The sequence below is a fragment of the Rutidosis leptorrhynchoides genome, chromosome 2 (genome assembly GCF_046630445.1).
Source record: "Rutidosis leptorrhynchoides isolate AG116_Rl617_1_P2 chromosome 2, CSIRO_AGI_Rlap_v1, whole genome shotgun sequence".
NCBI classification, from domain to species: Eukaryota; Viridiplantae; Streptophyta; class Magnoliopsida; order Asterales; family Asteraceae; genus Rutidosis; species Rutidosis leptorrhynchoides.
In genome coordinates, this window is record NC_092334.1 from 149936941 (window position 1) to 149956001 (window position 19061).

Below are 19061 nucleotides of genomic sequence, written 5' to 3' on the forward strand. Positions count from 1 at the left end.
GGATCTCCCGAAAAAAATATCTCCGCAATGAACCCATCAACCCAACCTCTAACTCCGTACCCTTCACGAAAAAGAAACCATCAACATCATACAAACGACGCGTACGATTGCATGAAGACTTTTAGAACCGTTACCCGAATTCCGATGTGATCAACTCACCCGGATACATAGACATATCCATGAGTTCAATGCGACCAACTGAGTCATCTAGTCTCGATACATGTTGCAAGACAAATCCCTAGCTCGTCATTTAACCTAAATCAAAAAACGAATCTGACCAGCAACAACTTGCCCCAAACTCGAAACCTTGAGCTCATGATACCACTTGTTAGGATTTAGGACCCAAACAAGACAAGTGATTGATCATAATCACTAACCCACAAACGACAAACGAATAATAAAGCATAAAGATAAAGATAAAGATAAACAGAAGGGTTACTCCATGGGCGCAACCCAGAGATTTTTCACTATAAATTTCGTACACACATTGTATGGGTTACATAAGTTGTTTATATAGACAAATCTAAACAAGGAAGTAACTTTGGGGGCAAGCTACCAAAATCTAGAATATTCTGGCCGGATACCATTCTTGCGACCGCAACTAAAATCTTGTAGTCGTGAGTTTTATTTTCTCAGCAGACCCTTTCTCTGATGTGATTCTTGCGACCATAACTCTAAACTCGCGGTCACAAGTTTCACAGATTCAACAAACCTTGTTTAATTTGAACTTCGCACTCTAGTGCCAGAAGCCATCCATGCCCTATTGCTAGTACATGCTGACATTAAATAGAGAGGCATGCATGCCCATAACAAATACAATGGCACGCAGTCCCAACATAAGAAGCTACTAGAATAATGTAAATGGGCTGGTAGGCCCTTAAGGCTAAATATCGGCTAACGTGATTGAGATGTGGTCCGAACTCATATCAGTATAGGCTTTCAATATGATTCATGGTTGGTTTTAGGGCTTTTAGCAGTTTTCAGCGATGCCTTTCGGATTCATCAGTTTGTTATACATGTTCGTCGTCTATTATAACTCGATTGATTTCATTCTAATGAATCTTTTGATAGTGGCTGTGCAAATATATATTCGAGTTGTTTCAATTTTATTGTCAATTGTATTATAATTCGTTGGTGTTTGTCTTGTATATGTGCAATGTTGTTTAGCTTCAGTTCAACGTCTTCTTTTGGCCGAGTTCATTAGTTGTTAAAAAAGTCGAAGAGTCTTGTCAATGACTCGATTAGGTCTGTAGCAATTGTTACCAAGTTAAATCGTTCAATATATTTTAATTTAAATAAATTATGTTTTTTTATTAAAAAAGAAAAAAAGAAAAGATTTTGCACGTAACTAAAAGCGTAAAACATACAAACGCTATTAACCCTAAACCCCCAAATTCCAATCTCGTTACGCCTCTCACTCATTTTTCTACAAAATCTCGAATATTTATCAAATCTAGTTTAATTCAATATCATTCATCTTCATCATCTATCATCTAAATCCTAATTTCACAGATCAACCGTTATCATCGGCATCGTGTAACTGCCTTCACTCCGTCCGTTAGGTAAATAAACCATTTTATAATATTTATATTTAGTTGAAATTCGTATATCTATTTGTTGAATTACTTAATGCTGTGTATCACTACTGAGCTGATCATACAATCAGCTTATCTAGCTTAAATAAGCTAAAAGTTTTTATAATATCTTTGGCAATTAAAAGTGGTTTATTACATTTTGATTTTGCATTAAGCTGAAAAGCCTTCAGATTAAGCTGATTGAAAAAAATTTGATTACTATTATTCAACTGTATTTGAAATAGTAGTATGTGGTGGAATAAATTTATTGTATTGTGTTATTATTTGATTGATTGATGTCTAATGTAATTAGAATACGTATATCTGTGTATATTTATGGTTTTAAGTTTTTTGTTCTTTGGTTATATTAGCATCCTGAACAGGTTAAAAGGTTTTAAATTTCTTCTAAATTATGTAAATTTGCAAAAGATTGAATTTTTATGGGAGTGGAAGATAGATATTATGTAAGTTTCTAAGTATACCAAATAGTTGACCTTCGTCATATATATAAATACTGAAAATCGAATCACATAAATTTGACTTTGGCTATAAGTCTCTTATAAAGCATATATATAGAAATCAATAATGTGAATTTTGAGAAACTACTTTTCATTTAGAAATTAAATATGTTGATTTTAACCTGATTTTTGAGGACTGCGTGGCAGAGATGTGATTGCATATTAATATTACGAAGTAAATATGTTTTTTTTTTTAAAATCAAGCGAATAGCTAGAAAGCCCTTGCTGTTAATGTTCAACTTAGTTATAAAATTAGTTATATAGGTAACAAATTGTCCTAAAAAACATTAATTGAAGTATGATGAATGTTTTTTGGTCTTTTGTATATGATTTTGAGAAATCAAGTCGAGACTTACTAGACTTGATATATCCTGCACAACTTTTTGCAATATGATTTGCAACTAAGCATTGAATTAGTTCCAAAAGTTTTTGTTACTTGATAGTGGAAATATAAAGAATCCAATAAAATGGGCATTTGGGTGGTAACTCTTGTTTGGACATTTCATGGGTTATAAGTTATGAATATTATCTAGTGCACTTCATTTTGGGCCAATAGATATTTCTACTTCAGTCATAACTGATAAACATGTTTGGCCTATGGCTGCTTGTTGCTTCACATGGTAGATAGCATGATTGATCTCTAAGTTCAGTAAGTTGTTAATATCTTTGTTTGTATTAATTGTCATCTCTGATGTGTTTACAATCCGTTTTTTTTTTTTGAAAATTAGTGGAAGTCAATTCTCAAGTTTGTTTGTTGTATGTATTCAAACAACCAATTGCTATTTGTACAGTGCTTTACTAGAACTTTATTCTGTTCTGAAACAATTTCAAGTCATATACTGTATGTTTGTTTAACTTGTTAAGTCATGGTTAGCGTCTGCTGACATTTTCTTTTTTTGTTGTTAGTTTAAAGCTGTGGATGCTTGCGTCGCCATAAACATGACATCATCTGCAAGCATTCGTTTTATTACTTATTCAAACGAGCTTGTAAATGGAGAAACAATCTATGTCTCTTCAAATTGCCTTCCAATAAAGGCTTCACGCTTTGAACCTGCGGGGCATTCGTTCCATGATGTCGCACTTAAGCTCCGTGGGTACTATGAGGAAGAAAATGTATCCGATGATGATGACAAGTTGCCTAAAGAGAAAGAAAACGACTATATGCAATCATCTGATTCGTATAGCAGCAAAGGTAAAAAGAAAAATAAAGACGGAGTGATCCAACAAGACCATTATGCTTTATTGGGTTTGGGTAATTTACGGTATCTTGCAACCGAGGAGCAAATTAGAAAGAGTTATCGAGAAACTGCTTTAAAACATCATCCCGATAAGCAGGCGGCTCTTCTTCTTGGAGAAGAAACCGAATCTGCTAAACAAGTTAAAAAAGACGAAATAGAAAATCGGTTTAAAGCCATTCAAGAAGCATATGAAGTATTAATGGACCCTGTGAGAAGACGAATTTATGATTCAACTGATGAATTTGACGATGAAATTCCAACCGATTGTTCCCCACAAGACTTTTTTAAGGTTTTCGGGCCCGCTTTTATGAGAAACGGGCGGTGGTCGGTTGTTCAACCGATCCCGTCTTTAGGAGATGATAATACGCCGTTAAAAGAAGTCGATGCGTTTTACAATTTTTGGTTTAGTTTCAAAAGTTGGAGAGAGTTTCCACATGAAGACGAGTTTGATCTTGAACAAGCGGAATCGCGTGACCATAAAAGATGGATGGAAAGACAGAACGCAAAGCTTTCGGAGAAGGCGAGAAAAGAAGAACATGTAAGGATACGTACGTTAGTAGAAAACGCATATAAACGGGACCCACGAGTTATAAAGATAAAGGAAATGCTAAAAGCTGAGAAACAGAAGAAAAAGGAGGCTAAATATATGGCTAAAAAACAAGAAGAAGAAGAAGCTGCTAGAATTGCAGAAGAAAATAAACGTAAGAAAGAAGAAGATGAAAAATTGGCTGCTGAAGCTGCTTTAAATCAAAAGAAAATAAAAGAAAAAGAAAAGAAATTATTACGTAAAGAACGAACCCGGCTTCGAAGTCTTGCGAGTAATATTAACAATTTTAGTAAAGATGATGTTGAAAAAATTTGTTTGTCGTTCGATATGTTACAGTTAAGAAACTTATGTGACAATGTGGAAGCAAAAGAAGGGGATAGTCAAAGTCAAGCTGAGCTTTTACGGGAAGCGATTCGCGTCGACCGTATTGAGAAAGATAGTCAAAGTCAACAGAATGGATCTGCAGAAGTCAAAGTCAATGGTATTGAGTCAAAGAGTAATTATGAGAAAAAAACGAAGCCTTGGGGGAAAGAAGAGATCGAGATGTTGCGAAAAGGGATTGCAAAGTATCCTAAAGGAACATCGAGACGATGGGAGGTTATATCGGAGTACATAGGCACGGGTCGCTCGGTTGAGGAGATTTTAAAAGCAACAAAAACGGTTTTATTACAAAAACCCGACTCTGCAAAAGCATTTGATTCTTTTCTTGAAAAAAGAAAACCGTCAGTCTCAATTGCATCTCCCCTTACAACCAGGGAGGAGGTGGTGGGTCCCACTGAGCCCAACGTGGTTCAAGCCCAAGCTGAGGTGGTTGAACCCAAACTGAAACAAGATGCAGATAAAGTGGAACCAGGTGGTTCAAGTTCGGACCAGGATGCATGGACTCCTGTTCAGGAAAAAGCACTGGTTCAAGCTTTAAAAACGTTTCCGAAAGAAACTAACCAGCGCTGGGAACGTGTTGCTGCTGCTGTACCGGGGAAAACAATGAACCAATGCAAGAAACAATTTGCATTGCTCAAGGAGAATTTTAGAAGCAAAAAAAAGTAATCATCTGGTTTTATGTGCGATTACTTGGAAGATTGCCTATGGATGATTCATCATTTTTGCCTCTAGCAATTCGGTTCCCTATTTCGTTAAGGGTGTGCAAGTTGTGACTGAACATGGAGTATGAATCTTATGGGTTCCAAATTTATGAGTTAACCAGTGCTAATATGTTCAAGTGAGAAAAAAAAGTTGTAGTTCAGCACCTGTTTTGCTTATGTCGAACCACTGGTTGGTCACCCTGATTAATAAAACTTCAATAATATCTTATCTTATATCTTATATGATCATAATAATATGTTATATGTTATTCAATAAGACTATGAGGTGTGCATTTTTGTGTTTCATTTCTTTTAAGATTTTTATGATCATATTATCATATACTCCGTTTTACTTTTATATAAATTTTGCTAAAACAGTTGGTTACTCGTATCATTTCGCAAGTGTTGTTTTGATGTGATTGTACAATACTGTATATTTTGTTAAAAAGACAACTGAATATTACTTGTAATCAAAAATTTATTTGATAAGTAAATAATATAAGCTAATGTTTGTAAATAACAATAGAAAATTATAAAATCACAACACAACGGTGTGTTGGTCCGGCTATGGACTGTGGTGGTATCTTGCGGAATCTCCCAAATCGGACGGAAATATGGGTTTGGGTCTTTCTGTGTTCGTTGGTTGGAACTAGGTTTGGGTTGTACTCGTCAAATGTTTCAAAGGCCATTCGGTACTTTTGGTGATATACCGAAAGTCAAGTATTGGTCCTTCCGGCATTATGCTTTCGTTACTTTCCAAACACCTGAATCTATTGTTGTGGCGGTTAACTCGTTGAATGGGCCTAATATCTTCGGCAAGGCTATTTACATGGTGTGAACTCATGGTTCTAAAGGTTTTAAATCTACAAGTTATAGCCGGATTGAGACCCCTATTTTTCACAGCAAACTCACTTCCAACTCTTTTGTCTCGGACAAGTTGAAGAGATTTTTGATGGTTCGTAACGCGTTGATCTCTCATGTATGCAAGCTTGGAATTTATGATTGTGTTTTGTTGTCCATCGACTGGGAGATATTTTCCATTCTCATCTTAACTTCTATTTCCGATTCATGAGTTTGTTCTCATACTTTCTTTTGCAGAAATGGCAAGGATATATTCTCGTTTTTTTTATAGAGATTACCGGGGTTTTAGCAAAGTTTGTGTCTAGCGAATACATATCTAAGGTTGCAGGTCACTTCGGCAAGGTGGTCTCTATAGCCAAGGCGTCAACATGTCTTAGTAACTTAGACTCGCTCATCGTTTTTTATTCTTTCTATTTTTGGGTAAGCGAAGAAACTCTCCTATGAACGAGCACAGTGGCTCCCCCATAGAAGGTAAAACCTCGGGTAATCAAGCCCCCTGAGCGCGAGACCTGGTACCAGTTGAATTGCGCATTATGCGCATCCTCTAGTCACGCTCCATTTTTGAACAATTTGGCGTAGCCATGAATTGAACTCAGGTGGTGTGCTTCATTGAGCAACTCGGTAGCCACTCAGGAAAGCCTGTGTGGTTAACTCACTCATCGTTTTGGGTGAAGCATATTCACGATTTAATACTCGTATATGTTGAGTTTGATGATTCGAGTTGTTCTAAGACCCAAGTGTGGTTAACGAAGTTTGCTATCGTTCGGTGATTGAAAGGATTGTTGGATATCTCCCCGGACTTGGTCGCCTCTTCCAATCTTGATGTTCTGTTGTTAATTTTCGAGCCGGTTAATCGTACTTGAGATGTTTTGGACGTTGGTATGCGTGAGGATGTAGTTCCGGTCCGGTTTCGTTGGTTTACTAAAAACAACTCTAGAACATGCAAGCCGAGCTTCATAAAGTTGGGGTGTCTTATTGATGAAAACGATATGTTTTAGATCCGGTCTCGAATGTTTTCATAAAGTTGTTAGTCCTCATGGTTTATAAATCTGGCGTGCATGATCTCTCCGTATGTCCGTTGTTAACAGATTCTTTAAATCCCCTTATATGCAAAGTACATGAAGGTAAAAAGTCAGTTTGCTTACTCTCTTCAATCACTGCTTCAACAACCACTATGATTTACAAAAACCAAACAATCACTTTGATTTACAAAAACCAAACACATAGGTAAATGAAAGTTTCCAGCCTACAATCTAGAAGCTCACCTTCTAGATGTTCAAAGTAGCCTTCTTTGAACACCATGTAGAAGAAGCAAAGATGAACACGATGACGGCCGCCCACCATCTCCGTTCACACCATTCCACCGCCATAGAATTTTTACTATAAATAGAGGTGCAAACCTCAATTGTAAATCATCCTAAATCACTCAGAGAAGTGTAATCACAACCTAGAGAGTGTGTGTGAGTTTGAGAGTTTTTTTGTAAGAGTTTTGTAATACTCTGTAAATCTATTCTTGTGAGTAATAGAGTTGTTTTTCTCTCAAATTTGTATCTCCCAACGTCCAGGCGATCCCCTCTTCCTAACAAGTGGTATCAAGAGCTTGGTTAGAGACGTTGGTTGAGTTTTTGGGTCTTCTGAAGTTTCCTCAAAATCCAATTTTGAGTGTACCATTGGATTCGTCACGTCGAACCGAGTCCAACGCAAAAAATGGCGACTTAAACGGAGTTATAACGAGCCCAGAAAACGCGGTCAAAGTTTGGTCAACTCGCCGGAATCTCGCCGGAGAAGACGACCGGTGCCGGAATTTTCGCCGGAGAAGACGATCACTGTATTAATTCACTGTAGCAGCTGGGCGGCACTGTAGCAAGTCACTGTAGCAGTACTGTAGCGGTACTGTAGCAATTCTGAAATTTTACAATTTGGTCCCTGAAATTTTTAGAATTTCATTTTTGGTCCCTGAAAGTTTAGAAAATTATAATTTTACCCCATAAGTGGAATTTAAGCCGCGAAGTGTCTATTCCACCATTTTCAACCGTTCCGGACGTAACGGTGATCTCTGTTTTCTACAATTCAACCCCGTTTGTGTTGAAAAATTATTTTTAAGGTGATAATGTCCACAGAAGAGTCAACATCATCTTCCGGAGCTATGATTATGCTCACAGCAACAAACTACACGCTGTGGAAACCTCGGATGAAAGATCTCCTCAGCTGTAAGGATTTGTTCGATCCTATTGAATTAAAGGGTATAAACCCTGATTCTGCCAAAGAGAAAGAGTGGAAGAAATCAAACCGAAAAACTATTGGTCAGATCCGTCAATGGATTGATCATAGTGTCTTCCACCATGTTGCACAAGAGACAGACGCATATGTCCTCTGGAAAAAGTTGGAGGACATGTACCAGGCCAAGACTGCTCGGAATAAAGCCCTGCTGATGAGGCGTTTAGTCAACATGAAGCTCAAAAGTGGAACTTCAGTTGCCGAGCATACCAGTGAGTTCCAGAACTTGGTCAACCAGTTATCGTCTGTAGAGATGCCGCTTGGCGATGAAGTTCAGGCGCTACTTGTAGTGACCCGAACTTTTCCATGTTTATATATATTAATTGAGATTGATATTTACATGATTAAATGTTTCCAACATGTTAAGCAATCAAACTTGTTAAGACTTGATTAATTGAAATATGTTTCATATAGACAATTGACCACCCAAGTTGACCGGTGATTCACGAACGTTAAAACTTGTAAAAACTATACGATGACATATATATGGTTATATATATAGTTAACATGTTTTTATTATAAGTATGTATCTCATTAGGTATTTTAACAATGAGTTATATACATAAAAATGAGACTATTAATTTAAGAAACTCGAAAACGATATATATAACGATTATCGTTATAACAACGTCTTACTAGGTACATATGAATCATATTAAGATATTGATACACTTGGTTAATTATGTTAAATGATAAGTAAATATATTATTAAGTGTATTAACAATGAAATACATATGTAAAAATAAGACTACTAACTTAATGATTTCGAAATGAGACATATATGTAACGATTATCGTTGTAACGACATTTAACTGTATATACATCATACTGAGATATATTATATATCATAATATCATGATAATATAATAATTTAAAATCTCTTTTGATATTATAAACATTGGGTTAACAACATTTAACAAGATCGTTAACCTAAAGGTTTCAAAACAACACTTACATGTAACGACTAACGATGACTTAACGACTCAGTTAAAATGTATATACATGTAGTGTTTTAATATGTATTTATACACTTTTGAAAGACTTCAATACACTTATCAAAATACTTCTACTTAACAAAAATGCTTACAATTACATTCTCGTTCAGTTTCATCAACAATTCTACTCGTATGCACCCGTATTCGTACTCGTACAATACACAGCTTTTAGATGTATGTACTATTGGTATATACACTCCAATGATCAGCTCTTAGCAGCCCATGTGAGTCACCTAACACATGTGGGAACCATCATTTGGCAACTAGCATGAAATATCTCATAAGATTACAAAAATATGAGTAATCATTCATGACTTATTTACATGAAAACAAAATTACATATCCTTTATATCTAATCCATACACCAACGACCAAAAACACCTACAAACACTTTCATTCTTCAATTTTCTTCATCTAATTGAACTCTCTCAAGTTCTATCTTCAAGTTCTAAGTGTTCTTCATAAATTCCAAAAGTTCTAGTTTCATAAAATCAAGAATACTTTCAAGTTTGCTAGCTCACTTCCAATCTTGTAAGGTGATCATCCAACCTCAAGAAATCTTTGTTTCTTACAGTAGGTTATCATTCTAATACAAGGTAATAATCATATTCAAACTTTGGTTCAATTTCTATAACTATAACAATCTTATTTCAAGTGATGATCTTACTTGAACTTGTTTTCGTGTCATGATTTTGCTTCAAGAACTTTGAGCCATCCAAGGATCCATTGAAGCTAGATCCATTTTTCTCTTTTCCAGTAGGTTCATCCAAGGAACTTAAGGTAGTAATGATGTTCATAACATCATTCGATTCATACATATAAAGCTATCTTATTCGAAGGTTTAAACTTGTAATCACTAGAACATAGTTTAGTTAATTCTAAACTTGTTCGCAAACAAAAGTTAATCCTTCTAACTTGACTTTTAAAATCAACTAAACACATGTTCTATATCTATATGATATGCTAACTTAATGATTTAAAACCTGGAAACACGAAAAACACCGTAAAACCGGATTTACGCCGTCGTAGTAACACCGCGGGCTGTTTTGGGTTAGTTAATTAAAAACTATGATAAACTTTGATTTAAAAGTTGTTATTCTGAGAAAATGATTTTTATTATGAACATGAAACTATATCCAAAAATTATGGTTAAACTCAAAGTGGAAGTATGTTTTCTAAAATGGTCATCTAGACGTCGTTCTTTCGACTGAAATGACTACCTTTACAAAAACGACTTGTAACTTATTTTTCCGACTAGAAACCTATACTTTTTTTGTTTAGATTCATAAAATAGAGTTCAATATGAAACCATAGCAATTTGATTCACTCAAAACGGATTTAAAATGAAGAAGTTATGGGTAAAACAAGATTGGATAATTTTTCTCATTTTAGCTACGTGAAAATTGGTAACAAATCTATTCCAACCATAACTTAATCAACTTGTATTATATATTATGTAATCTTGAGATACCATAGACACGTATACAATGTTTCGACCTATCATGTCGACACATCTATATATATTTCGGAACAACCATAGACACTCTATATGTGAATGTTGGAGTTAGCTATACAGGGTTGAGGTTGATTCCAAAATATATATAGTTTGAGTTGTGATCAATACTGAGATACGTATACACTGGGTCGTGGATTGATTCAAGATAATATTTATCAATTTATTTCTGTACATCTAACTGTGGACAACTAGTTGTAGGTTACTAACGAGGACAGCTGACTTAATAAACTTAAAACATCAAAATATATTAAAAGTGTTGTAAATATATTTTGAACATACTTTGATATATATATATATGTATATATTGTTATAGGTTCGTGAATCAACCAGTGGCCAAGTCTTACTTCCCGACGAAGTAAAAATCTGTGAAAGTGAGTTATAGTCCCACTTTTAAAATCTAATATTTTTGGGATGAGAATACATGCAGGTTTTATAAATGATTTACAAAATAGACACAAGTACGTGAAACTACATTCTATGGTTGAATTATCGAAATCGAATATGCCCCTTTTTATTAAGTCTGGTAATCTAAGAATTAGGGAACAGACACCCTAATTGACGCGAATCCTAAAGATAGATCTATTGGGCCTAACAAACCCCATCCAAAGTACCGGATGCTTTAGTACTTCGAAATTTATATCATATCCGAAGGGTGTCCCGGAATGATGGGGATATTCTTATATATGCATCTTGTTATTGTCGGTTACCAGGTGTTCACCATATGAATGATTTTTATCTCTATGTATGGGATGTGTATTGAAATATGAAATCTTGTGGTCTATTGTTACGATTTGATATATATAGGTTAAACCTATAACTCACCAACATTTTTGTTGACGTTTTAAGCATGTTTATTCTCAGGTGATTATTAAGAGCTTCCGCTGTCGCATACTTAAATAAGGACAAGATTTGGAGTCCATGCTTGTATGATATTGTGTAAAAACTGCATTCAAGAAACTTATTTTGTTGTAACATATTTGTATTGTAAACCATTATGTAATGGTCGTGTGTAAACAGGATATTTTAGATTATCATTATTTGATAATCTACGTAAAGCTTTTTAAACCTTTATTGATGAAATAAAGGTTATGGTTTGTTTAAAAATGAATGCAGTCTTTGAAAAAAACGTCTCATATAGAGGTCAAAACCTCGCAACGAAATCAATTAATATGGAACGTTTTTAATCAATAAGAACGGGACATTTCAGTTGGTATCAGAGCGTTGGTCTTAGAGAACCAGAAAATTTGCATTAGTGTGTCTTATCGAGTTTGTTAGGATGCATTAGTGAGTCTGGACTTCGACCGTGTTTTCTTTAAAAATGATTGCTTAACATTTTTGTTGGAAACTATATATTTTTAACATATGAATATTATGTGATATATTAATCTCTTAACGTGTTTGATATTATGTGATAGATGTCTACCTCTAGAACAAGTCCCATTGACTCACCTAATAATAATGAAGAGTCAAATGTAAATTGGAATAATTTGTGGACTGATTCACAAGTTCCCGAAGAGGAACCGGAAGAAGAGTCGGAACCGGAAGAAGAATCGGAACCGGAAGAAGAATCGGAACCGGATGAAGAAATAGAACCGGTGGGGGAAATAATAAAACGGTTAAGTAAAAGAAAATCCTCAACCAACCGACCAAAGTTAATTATGGTCAATGGTGTTTCCGCCAAGGAAGCAAAATATTGGGAGGATTACCAATTCTCCGATGAATCGGATTCCGACGAGAATTCCGATGATGTTATAGAAATTACCCCAACTGAATTTAAAAAGGCAAAAGAAAATAATAAGGGAAAGGGCATAAAAATAGAGAAATCTAATTCCAACCCCGATGAACTTTATATGTATCGTCAACCCCCGAAGTCCTTAAGTTGTAACAATGACCCGGGAACCTCTAAACCACCAGGTTTTTCTAAACCAATGTGGACAACGACGGTTCGTATTAGGGGAACATCATATATCCCTAGAAACTTGGCAAAACGAACCAAAACCGAAGAAGAAGAAACGAGCGAGTCGGAATAAGATAGTTGTATTCGTGTGGTGTAATATATGGAATATAGTGTTCTTATGCTTTATGATATATGTAAAAATTGCTTGTATTAATAAGTATTTTTTTTTTATGAATCTAACTCTTGTCTATTTTACAGTTTAAAAATACAAAATGGATAGACAACCCAATATTTTAAGAGACCTACCCGGAGACATGATTGATGAAATCTTGTCTAGAGTCGGCCAGAATTCTTCGGCACAACTATTTAAGGCGAGATCAGTTTGTAAGACATTCGAAGAACGTTCCAAGAATGTCTTGGTTTATAAGAGACTTTCGTTTGAAAGATGGGGGATATCACATTGGGAAACCCATAAGTTACGATGTGTTTACTTTGACGCATATATTGCGGGGAACCCAAATGCTATTTTACGCAACGGGTTAAGAAATTATTTTGACTCAATATATCCGAATATTGGACTTCGTGATTTAGAAAAAGCGGCTAACATGCAACATAAAGAAGCATGTTATGCTTACGGATTAGTAATGTTCGCTTCTCACCAAAGTGAGAACAAGAACATCGGGCTACAACTATTAAACAAAACGTTTCCACAAGTGACGGAGTCGGTAATTGGGGTAAGAAATGAGGTTTTTAGATTATTACGGGACTGTTGGACATTACGTAACCCTCGTCCCTTTGATGACGTTACAACACGCTGTCTTATCAACGGCCATAACGGTTATGTTGCACAAGACCAAGGATGGGAAGTAGTCCTAGTAAAACCAGAATGCATGACTTGTTTCTGGACGTATGAATTACGTGTATTTATTGCCTTTGCTGAACGACTTGTGTACTAGCTAGAATTGTCTTCACAACTATCTTGTATCAAAGTTATTGTGTGCTATATTTCATGCTTTATGTAAAATAAGCGGTATTGTAAGTTTGTAAAATATTGTATAAAAGTTTGAACGCGAAATATTATTAAAATCAGTTTTTCATATAGAATTGTAGTAGTTGAATTGTATATTAGCTACTAAGTATGAACTTAACGGGTAGGTACTACCCGAATTTAAACTTATAAAACGCTAATATGAAGAAAAAGCTTTTATAAATGAGTTCATATTATGCTACGAAATACTATTAACTACTCTTAATATTCTGTATGATTAACTTGTTCCATTTAACTATTTTGAAGGAAATGGCACCGACTACTCGACACACCGTGAATATGAATGAAGAGGAATTCCGTACTTTTCTAGCTTCAAACATAGCCGCAGTACAGGCTGCGCTACATACCAACAATAACCTTGGATCTAGCAGTACAGGAAATCGTGTAGGATGCACCTACAAAGAATTCACTGCCTGCAAACCTTTGGAATTTGATGGAACCGAAGGACCGATCGGATTGAAACGGTGGACCGAGAAGGTTGAATCGGTGTTTGCCATAAGTAAGTGTACTGAAGAGGACAAAGTGAAGTACGCTACGCATACCTTCACAGGTTCTGCGTTAACATGGTGGAATACCTATCTAGAGCAAGTGGGACAAGATGATGCGTACGCACTACCGTGGTCAGCATTCAAGCACTTGATGAACGAGAAGTACCGTCCCAGAACCGAGGTCAATAAGCTCAAGACAGAACTTAGAGGGTTACGAACCCAAGGATTTGATATTACCACGTACGAAAGACGATTCACAGAATTGTGCCTATTGTGTCCGGGAGCATTCGAAGATGAGGAAGAGAAGATCGACGCGTTTGTGAAAGGATTACCGGAAAGAATCCAAGAAGATATAAGTTCACACGAGCCCGCCTCCATACAACAGGCATGTAGAATGGCTCACAAACTAGTGAACCAGATTGAAGAAAGAATTAAAGAACAGACTGCTGAAGAGGCCAATGTGAAGCAAGTCAAAAGAAAGTGGGAGGAAAACGGTGATAAGAATCACCAATACAACAACAACAGCAATTACAACAATAATCGCAACAATTATCCCAACAATCGCAACATCAATCGCAACTACAACAAACGGCCCAATAACAACAACAACAGCAACTACAACAATCATCCCAACAACAATAATAACCGCAACAACAACAACAATCAGAAGCAACTATGCCAAAGGTGTGAAAAGAATCACTCGGGGTTCTGCACCAAATTTTGCAACAAGTGTAAAAGAAATGGTCATAGCGCGGCGAAGTGTGAGGTCTACGGACCAGGGGTTAATAGAACGAAAGGAACAAATGGTGTCGGAACGAGTAATGGCGGAGCAAGTAGTGTCGGAGCAAGTTATGCCAATGTAGTTTGTTATAAATGTGGAAAACCAGGCCACATTATTAGAAATTGCCCGAACCAGGAGAACACGAATGGACAAGGCCGTGGAAGAGTTTTCAATATTAATGCGGTAGAGGCACAGGAAGACCCGGAGCTTGTTACGGGTACGTTTCTTATTGACAATAAATCTGCTTACGTTTTATTTGATTCGGGTGCGGATAGAAGCTATATGAGTAGAGATTTTTGTGCTAAATTAAGTTGTCCATTGACGCCTTTGGATAGTAAATTTTTACTCGAATTAGCAAATGGTAAATTAATTTCAGCAGATAATATATGTCGGAATCGAGAAATTAAACTGGTTAGCGAAACATTTAAGATTGATTTGATACCAGTAGAGTTAGGGAGTTTTGATGTGATAATCGGTATGGACTGGTTGAAAGAAGTAAAAGCGGAGATCGTTTGTTACAAAAATGCAATTCGCATTATACGAGAAAAAGGAAAACCCTTAATGGTGTACGGAGAAAAGGGCAACACGAAGCTACATCTTATTAGTAATTTGAAGGCACAAAAACTAATAAGAAAAGGTTGCTATGCTGTTCTAGCACACGTCGAGAAAGTACAAACTGAAGAAAAGAGCATCAATGATGTTCCCATTGCAAAAGAATTTCCCGATGTATTCCCGAAAGAATTACCGGGATTACCCCCACATCGATCCGTTGAATTTCAAATAGATCTTGTACCAGGAGCTGCACCAATAGCTCGTGCTCCTTACAGACTCGCACCCAGCGAGATGAAAGAACTGCAAAGCCAATTACAAGAACTTTTAGAGCGTGGTTTCATTCGACCAAGCACATCACCGTGGGGAGCTCCTGTTTTGTTTGTCAAGAAGAAAGATGGTACATTCAGGTTGTGTATCGACTACCGAGAGTTGAACAAACTTACCATCAAGAACCGCTACCCACTACCGAGAATCGACGACTTATTTGATCAACTACAAGGCTCGTCTGTTTATTCAAAGATTGACTTACGTTCCGGGTATCATCAAATGCGGGTGAAAGAAGATGATATTCCAAAGACTGCTTTCAGAACACGTTACGGTCATTACGAGTTTATGGTCATGCCGTTTGGTTTAACTAATGCACCAGCTGTGTTCATGGACCTTATGAACCGAGTGTGTGGACCATACCTTGACAAGTTTGTCATTGTTTTCATTGATGACATACTTATTTACTCAAAGAATGACCAAGAACACGGTGAACATTTGAGAAAGGTGTTAGAAGTATTGAGGAAGGAAGAATTGTACGCTAAGTTTTCAAAGTGTGCATTTTGGTTGGAAGAAGTTCAATTCCTCGGTCACATAGTGAACAAAGAAGGTATTAAGGTGGATCCGGCAAAGATAGAAACTGTTAAAAAGTGGGAAACCCCGAAAACTCCGAAACACATACGCCAGTTTTTAGGACTAGCTGGTTACTACAGAAGGTTCATCCAAGACTTTTCCAGAATAGCAAAACCCTTGACTGCATTAACGCATAAAGGGAAGAAATTTGAATGGAATGATGAACAAGAGAAAGCGTTTCAGTTATTGAAGAAAAAGCTAACTACGGCACCTATATTGTCATTGCCTGAAGGGAATGATGATTTTGTGATTTATTGTGACGCATCAAAGCAAGGTCTCGGTTGTGTATTAATGCAACGAACGAAGGTGATTGCTTATGCGTCTAGACAATTGAAGATTCACGAACAAAATTATACGACGCATGATTTGGAATTAGGCGCGGTTGTTTTTGCATTAAAGACTTGGAGGCACTACTTATATGGGGTCAAAAGTATTATATATACCGACCACAAAAGTCTTCAACACATATTTAATCAGAAACAACTGAATATGAGGCAGCGTAGGTGGATTGAATTATTGAATGATTACGATTTTGAGATTCGTTACCACCCGGGGAAGGCAAATGTGGTAGCCGATGCCTTGAGCAGGAAGGATAGAGAACCCATTCGAGTAAAATCTATGAATATAATGATTCATAATAACATTACTACTCAAATAAAGGAGGCGCAACAAGGAGTTTTAAAAGAGGGAAATTTAAAGGATGAAATACCCAAAGGATCGGAGAAGCATCTTAATATTCGGGAAGACGGAACCCGGTATAGGGCTGAAAGGATTTGGGTACCAAAATTTGGAGATATGAGAGAAATGGTACTTAGAGAAGCTCATAAAACCAGATACTCAATACATCCTGGAACGGGGAAGATGTACAAGGATCTCAAGAAACATTTTTGGTGGCCGGGTATGAAAGCCGATGTTGCTAAATACGTAGGAGAATGTTTGACGTGTTCTAAGGTCAAAGCTGAGCATCAGAAACCATCAGGTCTACTTCAACAACCCGAAATCCCGGAATGGAAATGGGAAAACATTACCATGGATTTCATCACTAAATTGCCAAGGACTGCAAGTGGTTTTGATACTATTTGGGTAATAGTTGATCGTCTCACCAAATCAGCACACTTCCTACCAATAAGAGAAGATGACAAGATGGAGAAGTTAGCACGACTGTATTTGAAGGAAGTCGTCTCCAGACATGGAATACCAATCTCTATTATCTCTGATAGGGATGGCAGATTTATTTCAAGATTCTGGCAGACATTACAGCAAGCATTAGGAACTCGTCTAGACATGAGTACTGCCTATCATCCACAAACTGATGGGCAGAGCGAAAGGACGATACAAACGCTTGAAGACATGCTACGAGCATGTGTTATTGATTTCGGAAACAGTTGGGATCGACATCTACCGTTAGCAGAATTTTCCTACAACAACAGCTACCATTCAAGCATTGAGATGGCGCCGTTTGAAGCACTTTATGGTAGAAAGTGCAGGTCTCCGATTTGTTGGAGTGAGGTGGGGGATAGACAGATTACGGGTCCGGAGATTATACAAGAAACTACTGAGAAGATCATCCAAATTCAACAACGGTTGAAAACCGCCCAAAGTCGACAAAAGAGCTACGCTGACATTAAAAGAAAAGATATAGAATTTGAAATTGGAGAGATGGTCATGCTTAAAGTTTCACCTTGGAAAGGCGTTGTTCGATTTGGTAAACGAGGGAAATTAAATCCAAGGTATATTGGACCATTCAAGATTATTGATCGTGTCGGACCAGTAGCTTACCGACTTGAGTTACCTCAACAACTCGCGGCTGTACATAACACTTTCCACGTATCGAATTTGAAGAAATGTTTTGCTAAAGAAGATCTCACTATTCCGTTAGATGAAATCCAAATCAACGAAAAACTCCAATTCATCGAAGAACCCGTCGAAATAATGGATCGTGAGGTTAAAAGACTTAAGCAAAACAAGATACCAATTGTTAAGGTTCGATGGAATGCTCGTAGAGGACCCGAGTTCACCTGGGAGCGTGAAGATCAGATGAAGAAGAAATACCCTCATCTATTTCCAGAAGACTCGTCAACACCTTCAACAGCTTAAAATTTCGGGACGAAATTTATTTAACGGGTAGGTACTGTAGTGACCCGAACTTTTCCATGTTTATATATATTAATTGAGATTGATATTTACATGATTAAATGTTTCCAACATGTTAAGCAATCAAACTTGTTAAGACTTGATTAATTGAAATATGTTTCATATAGACAATTGACCACCCAAGTTGACCGGTGATTCACGAACGTTAAAACTTGTAAAAACTATACGATGACATATATATGGTTATATATATAGTTAACATGTTTTTATTATAAGTATGTATCTCATTAGGTATTTTAACAATGAGTTATATACATAAAAATGAGACTATTAATTTAAGAAACTCGAAAACGATATATATAACGATTATCGTTATAACAACGTCTTACTAGGTACATATGAATCATATTAAGATATTGATACACTTGGTTAATTATGTTAAATGATAAGTAAATATATTATTAAGTGTATTAACAATGAAATACATATGTAAAAATAAGACTACTAACTTAATGATTTCGAAATGAGACATATATGTAACGATTATCGTTGTAACGACATTTAACTGTATATACATCATACTGAGATATATTATATATCATAATATCATGATAATATAATAATTTAAAATCTCTTTTGATATTATAAACATTGGGTTAACAACATTTAACAAGATCGTTAACCTAAAGGTTTCAA

At 36.2% G+C, this 19061-nt stretch overlaps 1 protein-coding gene across 1 annotated transcript; it reads left to right on the top strand.

Annotated features, from left to right (window-relative positions):
* The first annotated feature begins 1370 nt into the window (after positions 1-1370).
* Positions 1371-5201, top strand: LOC139891491 (uncharacterized). The gene is made up of 2 exons (XM_071874464.1): positions 1371-1562; positions 2999-5201. Exon 2 carries the CDS (start codon positions 3032-3034, stop codon positions 4922-4924), a length of 1893 nt encoding a protein of 630 aa, XP_071730565.1. The 5' UTR covers positions 1371-1562; positions 2999-3031; the 3' UTR covers positions 4925-5201.
* The last annotated feature ends 13860 nt before the right edge of the window (positions 5202-19061 follow it).

Bases quoted from the DNA above. Each gene is read 5' to 3' on its own strand.
- LOC139891491 (XM_071874464.1), top strand. From the start codon at position 3,032: ATGACATCATCTGCAAGCATTCGTTTTATTACTTATTCAAACGAGCTT.